General features: G+C 35.9%; 1 protein-coding gene across 2 annotated transcripts in view; it reads right to left on the bottom strand.

Moving 5' to 3' along the window:
• The window catches only part of FAM169A (family with sequence similarity 169 member A), a 46,205-nt gene that overhangs the window by 7,521 nt on the left and 22,153 nt on the right, over positions 1-16,531 (bottom strand). The window contains exons 6-11 of one of the 2 annotated variants that reach the window (XM_087815413.1): positions 11,728-11,907; positions 8,747-8,875; positions 8,138-8,250; positions 6,211-6,250; positions 5,567-5,708; positions 2,388-2,544 (exon numbers count right to left, since the gene is read on the bottom strand). In XM_087815413.1, the coding sequence (XP_087671539.1) occupies positions 2,388-2,544; positions 5,567-5,708; positions 6,211-6,250; positions 8,138-8,250; positions 8,747-8,875; positions 11,728-11,907 (761 nt within the window). The remainder of the gene's footprint in view (positions 1-2,387; positions 2,545-5,566; positions 5,709-6,210; positions 6,251-8,137; positions 8,251-8,746; positions 8,876-11,727; positions 11,908-16,531) is intronic. The other variant, XM_016205255.2, reaches the window with a different exon arrangement.

Consider the following 16,531-nt stretch of genomic DNA (forward strand, 5'->3'; position numbering starts at 1 on the left):
TTTGTACTGCTTAATCCTGTCACTTTTTTCACCCAGCCCCCCAACAGCCCTTCTCTCCTCTAACAACTGTCAGTCTGTTCTCAGTATCTATGAGTCTGTTTTCATTTTGTTTATTTTGTTCATTAGATTTTACATATAAGTGAAATCATATGGTACTTGTCTTTTTATGTCTAACTTACTTCACTTAGCACAATACCCTTTAGGTCCATCCATGCTGTCAAAAGGTAAGAATCATTCTTTTTTTACTGCCAAGTAGTATTCCATTGTGTGTATATATGTAACACAGCTTTTTTATCCACTCATCTACTGATAGGCACTTGGGTTGCTAGACCACCTTCTTACACCATATATAAGAATAAACTCAAAATGGATTAAAAATTTAAATATAAGACCTAAAACCATAAAACTCCTAGAAGAAAATATAGGCAGTAAAATCTCACACTTTTCTCTTAGCAATATGTTTTCTGATATATCTCTTTGGGCAAGGGAAACAAGAAAAAAATAAATAAATGGGACTACATCAAACTAAAAAGTTTTTGCACAGCAAAGAAAACCATCAACAAAACGAAAAGACAACCTACTGAATGGGAGAAGATATTTGCCAGTGATACATATGATAAGGGGTTAATATCTAAAATTTATAAAAAACTCAGACAACTTAACACCAAAAGAACAAACAACCCAATTAAAAAGTGGGCAGAAGACATGAATAGACACTTCTCCACGGAAGACATACAGATGGCCAAGAGACATATGAAAAGATATTCAATATCACTAATCATCAGAGAAATGCAAATCAAAATTAAAATATCACCTCACACCTGTCAGAATGGCTATCACCAATAAATCGACAAACAACAAGTGTTGGCTAGGATGTGGAGAAAAGGGAACCCTAGTGCACTCCTGGTGGGAATGCAGACTGGTGCAACTACTGTGAAAAGCAATGTGGAGTTACCTCAGAACATTAAAAATGGAACTGCCTTATGACCCAGTGATTCCACTTCTGGGAATGTATCCGAAGAAACCTGAAACACTGATCTGAATGAATACATGCACCCCTATGGTGAATGCAGCATTATTTGCAATAGCCAAGATATGGAAGCAACCCATAAATACCTTTTTTTAAAAACGTACTTTATTTTCCCAATTTTCTCCAAGTAAAGAAAAAAAAAAGCCATTTAAAAATATAGTTTCAAGCCCTGGCCTATGTCACTCAGTGGTTAGAGTGTTGGCCCCAGCACCAAAAGGGTCGCCAGTTTGATTCCCAGTCAAAGGCACATGCGGGAGGCAACCAATCAATGTGTCTCACACATCAATGTTTCTCTCTCTCTCCCCCCCCCACTCCCTCCCTTCCACTCTCTCTAAAATAAAAATTAAAAAATCAATGGAAAAAATATCCTTGGGTGAGGATTAACTAACAAACAAAACAAACAAACAAATAAATAAAATACAGTTTTAAGAAGTAGAGGAAGCTAAATTGGTATGAGAAAATAAAATTGGTAATGTTTAGTTGCTGGCTGGACTGAGCAAACAGGTAAAGAGTTTTTAAAGAAACTGAAGCACATATGAAAGAAGAAATAAGGAATCTGCAAAGAGGAAATGATTAAAGACATTAAAGAAAAAGAAGAGAAGGACAGGAAATGAGAAGAAGAAAAAAGAGACAAATATTTGAGGAGCTGAAGAAATCCTTAGTAAGAAAGGATTTTCTTTCTTTCTTTCTAAAGTAAACTTAGTCAGAAAGGATTTTCCTATGTTTTCTAGTGTTTAAAAAAAATGAATTTAGTTATTTTGCCAGGAATCCATAATCAACTGTAGTCAAATAAAGGGTGTTCCAAAAACATATATATACACAATTTAACAGCTGACAGCTTAATTTGGAAAATGAAATGTATTTTAATAAATATTGCCTTTATAATTATTCAAACTGTATGTATACATTTTGGGGGGACACCATATATATATGGGTAACTCATTCATATCCTCCTAACCAAACTAGCGTTGCAATGAGGACCTGTTGGACCTTAAGGCATTCTAACTAATTCCATAAGGTAGATATTATTTGTATCACTTCTTAAGTATGTTTAATTCCAAAAATTACTTTATGTTTTAAATGTACTAAGGTGCCTCACTACCTAAACATTGTCTATTTTATCTTTGCTGTGAGTCAAACTTTTATAAACTGCTTGAAATATAAAATTATATTTGTAACTCTAGCCTCTCCCCATTCCAGTACCTGAATTCGCTTAATACAGATATATGCTTTTTAATATTTAAACACAGTTTCTACTAAGACTCTAAAGTATATAATTATATTTATCTAACAATATACAATTAAGAAAGTTAAAATTTAGTTTAACTCCATTCATTCTATTTAGTAAATGATCTACCTTTTCACCATCCTGCTTCTCCAGATGTGGCTGGGTTTCAGGTGCTGAACGAGCATCTTTATCACTACTTCCGTCCTCAAATTCAATCACACTCCGTTCATGTTCTTCTTCCAGGAATTCTTCTGAGCTCTCTGATGTGCGTGCAGTAGACTCCAATCTAGAAAACAAAAGAAAACCATTCTTACTTGTTTTTTTAAGGATGAATATAAATTTCAGGAATCTGTTAATAAAGGAAGTAATACTTCAGAGAATCAGCTAAGTGGTGTTCAGTCAACAACTTCAAATTTTACAGGTCCCAAACCAATCTCATTCTACAAATTTGTTCTCTTTCCTACGTTGTTCTCTAGTTCAATTAATAACATGACCATCTTTTCAATCATGTAAACTAGGCCTTTCTTTTACTCTATCCATATCTGATCAGATCTTATTCTATTAGAATGAACATGCATCATAGTTTATCTGGGACAGTCTGGTTTATAGCTTTTATCCCAGCATTGGCATATTATAATGCCCCTTTCTTTCTCAAAAATATCAGTTTGGACCATATATGACATAGTTTAGTTCTACCTCTGAATGTGATTTTCAGGCCCCAATTCTCTCTGGAGAATTCTATTAACTTCTCCCCAATTCACCTTTTTTAAAAAATATGTTTTCATTGATTTTTAAAGAGAAAAGAACAGAGAGGGAAAGAGAAACATCAATCGGTTACCTCTCCAATGCACCCCAATCAGAGATCAAACCCACAACCCGGACACCCGGACTGGTGCACAGGATGATGCTCAACCAACCGAGCCACACCGACCAGGGAACCCAATTCATCTCAATACTTGTTCTTTATAAGGTTTTCAGAGCTATATTTCTATATATCTGTACCTATGACAGCCCCACTCAGAAAGTTCTGATGGTTTTCCTATGGCTTAGGGAATAAGGCATACCTCCTTTCAAAGCCTAACATGACCAGAACCTTATATTTTTATCTCCTACTAGATGCTACTGTAACAGTGGAAAATTGCGACCCACCCCATCATTCTTTTGACACTGGTTTCTGTAAATGCTGACTGACTGATATGTAGCTTGTAGATACACAGCATGCTTGTATAAGAATCCTAGGAACTAACTTCAGAAGAAGCAGACTCCGACCTTCAGCCATTCTAGTTCTGGGAGATTTGGTGACCTTCAACCACAGAACCAGGATGACACACACCAGTTCACCACTTGAACAGTTTCAAGATTCTTACTGGAATGGACTGTGCTAGCCTGCATGTAGAGAACTTTTCAATTCCCTTCCCTTGATTGCTTTGTCCTGCTTTCCCTCTCCCTCCTTATAAAAAACCTCTGTCTGCACTGAGATGTTGAGATGGGCTTTGTGACAAAAGTCCCCCACCTTCTCAGGTGACTGGCACTTAAATAAACCTCGTTCCTTTTTCACCAGCATCTGTCTCTCGAGTTTGGCTTTCATGGTGGCAGGCAGTAGAACCTTGATTTCCGTTACACTACGATTTACCTTATATATCACAGTTATCCTTATCAACATTCCTCTTAGCTTTGTACCTTCACTCACATTATTCCTGTAGTCTAGAACTGCACAATGCAATACAGTAGCCATAAAATACTTGTCACTATTTATATTAATTAAAATGAAATGAAATTAAAAATTCAGTTCCTCAGATGCACTGGCCACACTTCAAGTGCTCAATGGGCACACTGGGTAGTGTCTTCCATATTGGGAAAGGCAGACACAGAACATTTCCTTCATTGCAGAAAGTTCTTTGGACATCCCTCGTACAGATCCAGGGTGAACAAACTTTTATGTTTTGTGGGCCATATGATCTCTGAATAACTACTCAACTCTGCCACAGTAACTCAAAAGTAACCATAATAAACATGTAAACTAATGAGCATAGGTGTGTTACAATAAAATTTTATTTACAATAGGTGTTGGGCCAGATTTGGCCTATGGACCATAGTTTGTGGACCCTTGGGCCAGAAAATCTTCTCTCCCAACTCTGCTTATTAAGTTTCTACCTATCTTTGAAGCCCTAGCCCAAATGCCAAACGTCTCCATACCCTCAATTAGAATCACTCTCTCCTCAGCATTCACAGCCCTTTGCACTTCTGTTATCACACCCTGCCACCCTGCAGTGCCCTTAACTTGAGCCACAGACAGATACATGTAATAGAAACCATGAAGCATTCTTCAAGGGCAAAGATGAAATTATGTTCTCTGTACTATCTGAGTAAGCATTCAAGTACTTAGTCTTACTGTTACTATTGTTTATGAAAAGTGAACAAAATTCCACATCATTCTGAGATGTTCAATTTAAGATGCATTGTTATATTTCCTTCTAAAAAAGGTATTACATCAAATGTGGTTCAGTAAGAAAATCATAATTATCTAAATTCTTATTCTTTTCATAAATTACTAAATTTAAATATTTATGTTCTCCTTCAACATGAACTTTTCACAAAAATAAAACATTTATATACTTACTGAATTAAACAAATGCAAAATTATTTACATAATGAAATTAGTATAGCAACAGAATTCTCTACCTGAGTAAAATAATTTCACGGCTAAAATGGCAAAGCTATGAATGGTTGATTCAAAAACAGTTAGTAGGAATAGCAGGGCAGAAGTGTAAGTTTAATACAAAATTTAAAATCTTGCTTTAAGATTCAAAGGAACATAGAAGATACAGTTTTGACCAAGTGTTCTGTTGATTAAGAGGAGCTGACTGCACCATTTACAGTTATCACTAATTTATGTTATATCCAATAACCCAGTGAAATGTATCAGTTATAATGTAAAACTGAAGGTTTTTAAAATTGACTACACCTCAGCATTACTAAAAACTATAGCTACTGTCAAATTCAAAGTTGAAGATAATTATACATTTGGGATAATCAATAGAATATTCTCCTGGATTTTCATGTCTAAGAGACTGAATTATAATTAAATTCCACTCTCTTGCTAACAATTAAATTCTCCCTATTATACTGTCAAAGTGACACCACTGATAAGTAGAATCAATAATCCTGTAGAAAAGTTCAAATACAAACTCCTATACCAAATTCATTTGCTACATGATTAACAACAGCCTCCACCTTAAATACTAATTACTAATAATATGAAAATAAGAATAAACAAAATAATGAGAATAAAATACACAATGCTTTACTTGTTTACTGACACTGTAGAGGAAGTCTTTTCACCTTCCCCTTGAGAACTACTAAATTCAGCATCCTGAAACCGCCTTCCAATCTTTGGCCGCTTCAGATGACTACTTCGGGTACGAGTGGAAAGTGTGGTTTTATCATGGCCTAAGAAAAAGACAGCAAAACTACAATTAATTATGTATTCAAAGGATTACCTATTAAAATACACAGAAATGCAAGAACTATGCTAGTTTACGTATATCCCCACCATTACACCCTTCCTTTCTCTCACATCTGACATAAGAAACGATGTCAGGATCTTTTTCCAAATTATGAAAAGACTTTGTCAGTATTCATTCCTCACACTTCCATGTTACTTTGAGCTGTACAAAGTTTTTGCATTTTCACTTATATTCTCTCCCAGCAATCTTGGGAGATAAAAAAGGTAAATGTTACTGTCCATATTTTACAGGTAAGAAAATGAGGAAAAGAGAGGTGCCATCACTCACTCTGTTCACACAGTAAAACCAATGGTAAGTGGGGGCATTAGACTCCAGAGCTAGACTCGAAAGCTGGGTAAGTCTTAACCTGCTCTAAGTAACACTCGCACACACCCCTAATTCTAAGTGTCTCAAACACCTTCTGACAGATCAGCTGAATTTCTTACCTTCAGAAGTGCTTGCAAAGGCATCTTTTAGAGAATCAATCTAAAATAGAGATACAGATTAAAACCAAAAGTTTTAGATCATTTTCATCTCCCTGTGGATCTATTTCATTCAGTGTCAAAGAAAATCTTTTAAAATGTTTTTCAAATAGCACTTTCTGGTACTCACTATTCATCAATTAAGAAAACTTAAGAAATAAAAAGGCTATGTTACAGCCTCAGTTTACCATGAGCCTAAGAACTTATCAGGCCCTTTCATGGGTTATAATGGTAAACACTGGAGTTTCCAGTATTCAGTCCTCAGTTACCTTCTCTTTTCAATCCACATGCTGTCCCTTTGTAATTTTATCTACTACCTTCACTTCAACCTCTATCTGCTAATGAACCCAAACATACAATCTAATTTCCCAAACTTCTTTCTTGATTTCCAAAGCCCTATTTCCAATGAAATATCTCCCCTGTGGATGCTCCATCCAATTTCACATCCAACCTGTCCCAAACCGAAAATATTATTGTAACAATCTTTTCCCAGCCGTATTCCCTCTCTTGTTTAAATGGCAGTAACAGTTCAGTCTGTAATGACTTCTTCCTATCCTTCATTCAGTCAACCACAAAGCCTGTCAATTCTGACTTTGAAGAACCTCTCAAACTTGCCTCCTCCTTTGTATTGCCAATGCTTTAGTTCAGGCCTTTATCATCGTTAACATGAACTTTCTAATAGCCTCCTCACTGCTATCCCTCACTCTAGCCACATGCCCCATAATCCTCTCCACTCTGATGCTAGTGATGCTTCCAAAATGCAAACTGTGCTACTCCTTTACATTACAAAAAAATAATAGTTGGAATGCCCTAGCAACACTTGGCACAGAACTCCCACTCACCTCTTAAAAGCCAGCTCAGCTTGGTTACTACTTCACCAATTTCAGTCCCTGGATAGAGTTAGTCATACTCTTTTATGTACCTGCAATCACTTGCTATGTGCTCTATTATAACAATTATTACCCTACAGTGTATTTGTTTACTTATCTGTTTCCAATAATGGACCATCTACTTCCCCCATGCTTAAAAGACCCATAATTCATATGTCAAGCGCTTGCCCCAGTAGCTACTTTACTATATAAACTGCTATCCAGTCACACACTTATCAAAACCTTATATTATTATGGGCACATACACTTGAAGGTGTGTTTATAACACACAAATAAGATAAAAATCATGTCTTCGGGAAGGCTGTAGCTCAACTAGACAAGGTTAAGACATAGATAAAGATGAATAAACAAAAGGTACAAAAAGCGACGTATGTTTTATGTCTAAAAATAGGAAAAAGCAAATAGAAATACCATCATCTAAAGAATAAACCATGTAGTGATAATCATTTCACCATGTATATCAAAACACAAAGCTGTACATCTTAAAGATATACAATTGTCAATAACACCTCAATAAAGCTAAAAAATACATCATGTAGTAAAAATAAACAAATAAAGCCACTTCCCCATGAGGTTACTGATAAAAATAGAGATATAATACCTTAATATGAGAAATATTTTCCTTGAACTATTAAAATATTAAAGTAATATCAAGAATATAAACTTCTAAAATGAAAGGAAGCCTAACTTACGCTGCCAACCTTATGACATAGTGCAATTTTAATATATTTTCACTGAAATGACACATTGAAAATTATTTGGCTTAATATTAAAATAAACTGAAAAATTGAGTTACAGATTTTTCTTTTATTTTATGTGTATTTTAAATTATTTTTCAAAGAAAATTAAATCCTCAGTAACCAATTAAAAGATGCCAGAAAACTAAAACAGTAGCAATTACCTAAGTTTGTTGAATGAATAACACTTACAAAATTAAATACTGACTGAATCTATTTTAAACATAAAAATTATTTCCTACAGTAAATATACAGTGTACCTACAGTTAGTTGCATCTCACTAGATGGACTGTCTTCAGTTCCCACTTCATACTCTGGAACAGATGCAAGACCGTATTCCCCAGACACAGGTCTTTTAGCTTCATTTGGAGAAATTGCTGCATGTACAAGAATTTTACAAATTGTGACCCAATAAATATTTGGCTTAAATTGTAACACTGTTCTGATTTTCACAAAAGCCCTGCAGAGCAGAATAGAAGGGTATTGAAAATCTAGGTGTGGGATATCCCCTTTACCAATATCTTATCCTGAAACCTGGCAATTACAAAGAGTCTTACACAGTTATCTGTAGTTTGTGACTTTGAGGAAAGATGCATGAGACTGGGGACTACCTCTGGTCCTCTGATGCCTATTCTGTGCTCTTTCAGTAACCTCTGTTTATTTCTCACCCACCAGTTCCTGCTGATGACATTCTGCTGGGCTATTCTTAGTGACTCAACTATTAACACATAACAAAAAATCATGTTACATCTGAGGGTCTGTTACTAGAGAGATCACATTGCAGTGCACCACTCCTCTGGATTGTAAGACACATCACCATCAGGCACTGCTACTTTCAAGTGGCACATGTGTTCAAACTAAAAACATTCTTACCTGTAATTTTAAGTGTTTCTCTCTGTAATGCTCTGGTGACAGGTATTCGCTGGCACCAGTGTCCAACACCTTCAACTTCCCAAAGGAGTTCATGGTCTCCTGGATACTTTTCAAAGTATTGCTTGCAAGCTGTAAAACACATTTCGAATTTTCTAGAAATCCCAAATATCAATTGTTTTAGAAAAGAGAAAGAAGATGGAAAGATGAAATCCCAAATATCAATTGTTTTAGAAAACAGAGAGAAGATGGAAAGCTGAAAACTCACTTAATGGGCTAGCATCACTTTGATACCAAAATACCAAAGCAACTCAAGAAAATAAAATTATCCAGTCATCTCATTTACATAAAAATTCTAAATAAAATTCCATGTTAAAGTTTTAACATGACCAAGCAAAAAAAATCCTAATAAAAGATGTGTTTTACCTTTAAAGAGAAAATTACTAAATTTTATTGAAGGATGCAAAAAAACTGAATAAAAGGATTGTTAGACTCAATAGTGTAAAAACACCAATTCGCTCTAATTTACTTTACAAATTTGATGCAATCCTATACAAAATCCCAAAAGTTTCCTTTCAATGGAACTTTACAAAACTTGATCCCAAATTCAAAATGAAAGAAGAAAAGGTTAAGAAAGAACATTGAGGCCAACTGTGAAGAAAAGAATAAAAAAGACTTACCCTAACAGATACCGAGAATCATCATAAAGGCACAGTAATAAAAACAGCCTATATCAGCACTGTCCAATACAGTAGCCACAAGCCACAGGTGGCAACTGAGGAACTAATTTATAATTTCATTTAATTTTAATTAACTTATATCTAATTTATATTAGTGGTTGTTGTAATGCACTGCATAGTTTTATATTAAAAAGATACCACAAAGACACAGATTAGGAGATACTCAGAATAAACCAAAGGATTAGTATTCCAATCATATAAAAAATTCCTAAAACTGAATGAGAAAGATGCAATAACTCCCCCTTCCCAAAACTGGCAGAGGCTGTGGACAGGAAATCCACACATAATGAAACTTGAATGGTCACTAAACAAAGATAAAGATGATAAACCTCACTAGCCGCCAGGAAATATAAGATGAAACAACAAGATACCATTTTCACACCCATCAGATAACAAATAACAAGCATCAGAAGAATAAGGGAAATGGACTCTGTTGGTCTGAGGACAATTTTGCAACATTTAGTAAAAGAATTAAGTTACAAAATATATTTTAATGAAAATAAACAGGCCAGCGTGGCTTAGTGGTTGAGCATCGACCTAGGATCCAGGAGATCTCGGTTTGATTCTCAGCCAGGGCACATGCCTGGGTTGTGGGCTTGATCCCCAGTCAGGGGCATGCAGGAAGCAGCCAATCAACGACTCTCATCGTTGATGTTTCTCTCTCTCTCCCTCTCCCTTCCTCTCTCTGAAATCAATAAAGACATATTAAAAAAAGAAGAAGAAAATAAACAGCTGATGTTAGAATAAAAGCAATGGTAAATTGTATGTCATAAAAGTTATCAAGTAAATTACTTTCCAGAATTAAATCTTACTACATTAAGGAAAAAAAATTGTATGGAACTTACATAAATATAAATCCACTAATAGTTTTTAAAGCATCACTACATGGTATAGCCATACAATGGAACACTAAACAGGATGGAAAATGAATAGAGCTTTGTGAATCGACATTAATGAATCTCATAAAGATGAGTAAAGAAAGGGAACTACAGAATTCATACAGTACTTTTCATTTATATAAAGTTTTAAAATATTTAAAATAATATGACATATTGTTGGAGGATATATACATATGTATTAAAAGCCTAAGAAATGCATGAAGAAAATAAATGCCAAATCGAGGACAGTGCTATTTCAGGGAAGGGAGTAAGCTAATTGGGCAGGAGTACAACTGTGCTGGCAATGATCCATTTCTCATGGATGGTACATGCTGATGGTACGTAAGTATTTACCTAATTTTTTATACCTTTTGTATGTCTGAAATTTCTTTTTTAATTTCAAAACTACCACAAATAACCCAAAGAAAAAATGGTCCAATAATCTAAATAGGGATTTCTCCAAAGACGACACACAAATGGCCAATACACACATGAAAAGATGTTCAACATCGAGTGCAAATCAAAGCGATGAGAGGCCACTTTGCACCCACTCGAATGACTATTATAAAAAAAGTAGACAGTAAGTGTTGGTGAGGATGTGGAGAAGCTGCAAACCCTCACATATGGTTTACGGGAATGTAAAACTACTGCAGCTGCTTTGGAAAACAGTCTGGCAGTTCCTCAAAATGTTTAACTTAGAGTCGCTATCTGACCCAACACGAGAAATGTCCACACAAAAACTACGCAAATGTACACAGCAGCAATATTCATAATAGCTAAAATGTAGAAACAACTTTAAAAGTCCATCAATCGGTGATGGATACACAAAATGTGGCATATCCATCCAATGGAATGTCATTTAGCTATAAAAAGGAACGAAGCACTGATTCGTGGTACAGTGTAGATGAATCTTGAAAACAATTACACAAAATAAAAGAAGCTTGACACAAAGGGCTTATAATATAATCATATCACATGATTCCATTTACATGACATGTCCAGAGTAGGTAAACCCAAAGAGACAGAAAATAGATTAGTGGTTGCTAGGTAATGAAGAAATGGGGGAATGGACAGTGACTGCCCGCTGGTGCAGAGTTTCTTTTTGGGATGATGAGAATGTTCTGGAATTACAGTGGTTACGATTACATAGCCACAGGGTGCGCTTTATGGAATATAAATTATAGTTCAATTCTTTTAAAAAGCTACCATATACATGCGATAAGGACACATTTGCAAAATTAAGCTCTAGGGTACCAAAGAATCAAAATGTATTTAATACTGATATGTACACATTTACAATATTCTGCAAAAACAAGTCAGAAGTGACACTGAGACAAGTTTAACATTTTTAACTCAATCCATTTACCTGTGTACATTAGAGAGGACAGTGGATACCGCAAGCCAAGTGCATCTTCTGTAAAGGAATCGACAAAGTCCTCCAGCATATGAAGCCCAAAATCTTTGCCTCGATATTTCTTTCTTATAAACATTGTATCAAGAACTGGCAGCTGGTAGCTTTGGGTAAGAAATGAGGCACATATGCTCCCTGCAATCATAAAAACAGAAAAAGCCAACAATTTTTCACATTAGAAGACTATATATGTATATACTTTTAGAAAGCATGAGTTGACAGTCTTTCTAAAAATGGTTGGTTTTTCGGTGGACAAGAAGGGGTGCTATTTCAAAAAGTTCCCTCCATCCCTTTTATGGCTAATCCATCCATCCTGGGACACTGATTTCTGCCACTACAAATTAGCTTTTACTTTTCCAAAATAACAAATGGAATCATACAGTATATTTTCTTAGTGCCTGGTTTCTTTCTCCCAACACAATGAATTTGAAATCTAGTACATGCTATGCCTATCAGTATAGTATGCATGATACGGATTTAACTGAACTGTTTACTTTTTTTAAAAAATTACTTTTATTGTTAAGAATATTACAGATGTGCCCCATTCCCCCACCACTACCTCTTGGCCCACGTTGGCCTGGCTCCTACTATTTGGGTTGTTTCCAATTTGGGTTGTTTCCAATTCTGTCAAGCTGCTTTGACAATCTCTTTTTTAAAAAAATTGTTTAAGGGGGCGTGGGGTGCTATAACAAAACTAACCTAAAGTAACTTCACAGGGTGATCTGATCATAAATTCCAAACTGGACAAGTCATGGTGGATAGTCACACCCCAGGCACATAATTTCTTTAGTGAAAGGTCTATCTTTGCCTTAAGCAAGCCCTGTCCGATGTTTTTGTTCATCAACATTAACATACTTTTGAAATGCCTCATTTTCAGAGCCCTTGGAAGCCTAACCACCCTCAAGAGAACACATATCTTAACTAACCTATAATCCAATCCCCACCCTGCTCTTCAGGTAATCTTCCTTACATTCCCTCCCTAATTCCAAGTACATAAAAGAAGCTGGAAACTGTCATTCTGGGAAGCATTATTCTCTGTGGAAATCTTGATTCCCAGCACTGTCATCAGTTTGGAAAATAATGCAATAATTAGTAAATAATAATACAAGAATAAACTCTGTTTCATGTACTCACAACTTAAACCTACTTTTGCCCCGCCCTGTACATATTCATTGCAAAAAAACATGCTGATTCTCTTCCTTTGCCTACACCTTAAATATTTAGACTTTGTATAAGGGTCACACAAAGGCAATCAGATAAAGGGCAGAAAAACTCCATGGTACCAGAGATCTTCAGACACGTCAACAGCTGTAGACAATAGCACAATTACCTTGAATAGCAAAACCACAACTGCTACCTTAGGTGAAATTTTCATTACATTAAATTTATTAAATGAAATTAAATTCAGCATTGTACATGATAACAGAATATTTATACTCCCCAAAGTTCCATCTTTGACTACCTTCTCTTCCTATATGCACTTTCTGGGTAATTTCACCTACTCCCAAGGCTTCTACCATTTATCCAAATACTGATGTTCACTAATCTTTAATTTCTATAATGCCTGAGGCTTACTCCAAGAATGGAAGACATCATATAAATGTGAATATAACAAAGACCACATGATCACCTCAATAGATGAAGAAAAGGCATTTCATGAAATCCAACACCTTTCATGATAATAATACTCAGCATCCTCAAGCTGATAAAGAGATCTATGAAAAACCCACAGCTAACAACACATTTAATGGTGAAAGGCTGGATGTTTCCTCTTTAAGATTAGGAACAAAACAAAAATGTTCACTCTCACCACTTTTACTCAACATTGTACTAGAGGACGGGTAATTAGGCAAGAAAAGAAAATAGAAGGCACCAGATTGGAAAGAAAAAAGTAAAATTATGTTTGCAGATGATATGGCCTTATATATAGAAAACCTAAGGAATCCACTAAAAAATTATTAAAACTGATACAGAAGTTTAACAAGGTTGCAGGATCAATATACAAAAATTAATTGTATTTCTATATATCAACAATGAACAATCTGAAAATGAAATTAAGATAACAATTTTATATCTAATAGCATCAACAATAAAATTCCTAGGAACAAATTTAAGGAAAGTGCAAAACTTATAGACTGAAAACTATAAACATTGTTAAAAGAAATTAATGAACATCTAAATAAACAGGAAAACATACCATGTTCATGGATCAGAATACTTAACATTGTTAAGATGTCAACAACACTCCCCAAATTGACCTACAGATTTAAAATCCCTGGGTTTTTTACAGAAATTGAGGTGACCCTAAAACTGATATGGAAATGCTAAGGACTACAACAGGAACTTGGGTTCCTTCTATCTATGGCTTCCCCATCCCCTAGGTCCTCAGAATCCTTTGCAATCGGCAGAAAAATTTAAAAAAGGGATGCATCTTAACCCCTTTGACCCAATGTCATACATATCATTTCTTTAATTACTTTGGGGAGAACTAATCACACAGCCCCCCCCCAACTGTGCAAGTGACTAGAAAATATAATCTCCGACTAGGCAGCTGCTGGCCAATGACCAGAATACAGAAGAGGAAGCACAAATATTTGGTGGGCAGCTAGCAGCCTCAGCTAACTTTCCCCTTTCTTTTATCTCCTAACAGACCAACACTTCCTTTTTACCTTAGTTTATGTGCTGCAGAAGTGAGGACACCTCCTTTTTAACTTCTGGAAATCGATGATCACATCTCATCAGGTGGCACCTTTTGCTGGCTGACTCCCTCCCACAGTTACATTTGGTTACCTCAGGTTGTTTTCAGTAACTTACTTATATCCTCACAGCAATATTCACAAACACACATACTTCATACAGTAGTTTTGACTGATCTCATCCATATTTTAAAAATACGGTGACTTCTGTGGCCCACAGAAATATCCCCACCTCCCCCATATGGTACAACTTACATTTCTAACTATGTACTTTCCCTACTTACATGTCCCATAGGCACATTGAACATTACACGCCAAACGGAACTCAAGTATTACCAAATCCACTCTTTCTATATTCCCAATCTTAGCTCACAGCTTTCTACCTAAGCACCCAAGCCAAAACCCTCAAGATTCATCACTGGTTACTCCCTTTCCCTTCTGACACATGGAGTGACTGCAAAAAAAATCTCCCTCAGATGTTTCCTTCTCTATCCCTACTGCCACTTTCCTAACAGAAGTACTTCTTTCACCTGGAGTACTAAAATAGCTCTTTAATTGACTTCAGAATACAGTTTCCCTGCCCACCACAAAACACTACAAATATTATCTCCCTAAAATATTTAACCATGTTACCTCTACATAAAATTCTTTGATAGCTTCCTTGCCAATAAGATAATGTTCCAAAGTTGAGTATGGCATTTAAGACCCTTCACAAGTGAACCGCCATCTTCCCTTCTTCCCATTCCACAATCCTACCCTCTAGTACCACCAGCTTACTCAGGTGGTTTCCCAAATATACTTTCATGACTCTGTGACTTCATTCTTTCACTCATATATTTACTAAGAATGTTCTTTCCCTTCCTCCCTTCTTTGCCTAACATCCTACTTATAAAGGCACTTTTTTAAAAATTGATTTTTAGAGAGAGAAAGAGAGAGATGTGAGAAACATCGGTCAGTTGCCTCCCACAAGCACCCCGACTGGGGATCAAATCCGCAACCTGGGTATGTGCCCTGACTGAGAATTGAACCCACCACCTTTTGGTGCACAGGACGATGCTCCAAGTGAGAAAGGTACTATTAAATACCACTTTCGGTGACACCTCCCTCCAGACAAAATTAGCTGCTCCACTCTTCAATGACTACTATTGTCGATGCCTCAAATACAGTGCTTATCAAACTGAATTACGACTAGTTGCTGACTGATTACAGTTTCTGTGTCATCCACTATATTTTGGTGCTTTGAGGCCTGAAGCAATGACCTCCATCTTTGTGTCTCCACTGCGTATGGAGTCAGCCCTACCTCTCCAATAAACAGAACCCTTACTAGAAAGCACGTGCTTTTATAGGTGGCTAGGACTTCACCTGAAAACACAGTGGCCACCTCATTTCCCAAGGACACATTTCAGGTAGCTACAGTGTAGTGTGGGACTCCCCCATTCCTTTGCTCATTTCCTTTAATAAGTATTATATCTAACCAGACGCAAGGCCCTAAAATATAATGGCAAGCCTTTTCCAACAAAAACGTCTGCTATGTTTTGCTTTTAGCTATACTAGCAATCCTTATCATTCTATATCACAGCTTTTTTATTCTTTAAGATCATCTCAGGGCCAGAAATCTGACCTTAATGAACAGGAAGTGAGTGATCTGTCCAAAAAATAGGGAAGATCAAAGATATAGTGCTCAGTAAAACATAAGCTGACTAGCAAATGAAGGGAAACAGTGCTCCCATTATAAGTCATTTCAAATGGAGATTACAAAAACAGGTCTCCTAGTACTGATCGTAAGTCCCTTCGACAGTGAGTCAACAAACTGATTTATAGTAGTTGATTAGATTGTGCTTCCTCTATATGCTTCTTTGATTGTGCTTTTCCCCAAAATATGGGTCTTCAAATTGGATCAAGGTGGTTTACATTTGGAGCCAAATAATGGACATTTCCAAAATAGCAACTATTAACGGTATCCTCAGCTTTTGTCTTTCTCTCTCCACTTGTTTACACGAAAATGTGATACCTGTTTTATACAGATTTGCATCTTTTCTATTTCCTGACAGAAGGCAAATTTC

The sequence above is a fragment of the Miniopterus natalensis genome, chromosome 3 (assembly GCF_054644295.1).
Source record: "Miniopterus natalensis isolate mMinNat1 chromosome 3, mMinNat1.hap1, whole genome shotgun sequence".
Classification (NCBI taxonomy): Eukaryota; Metazoa; Chordata; class Mammalia; order Chiroptera; family Miniopteridae; genus Miniopterus; species Miniopterus natalensis.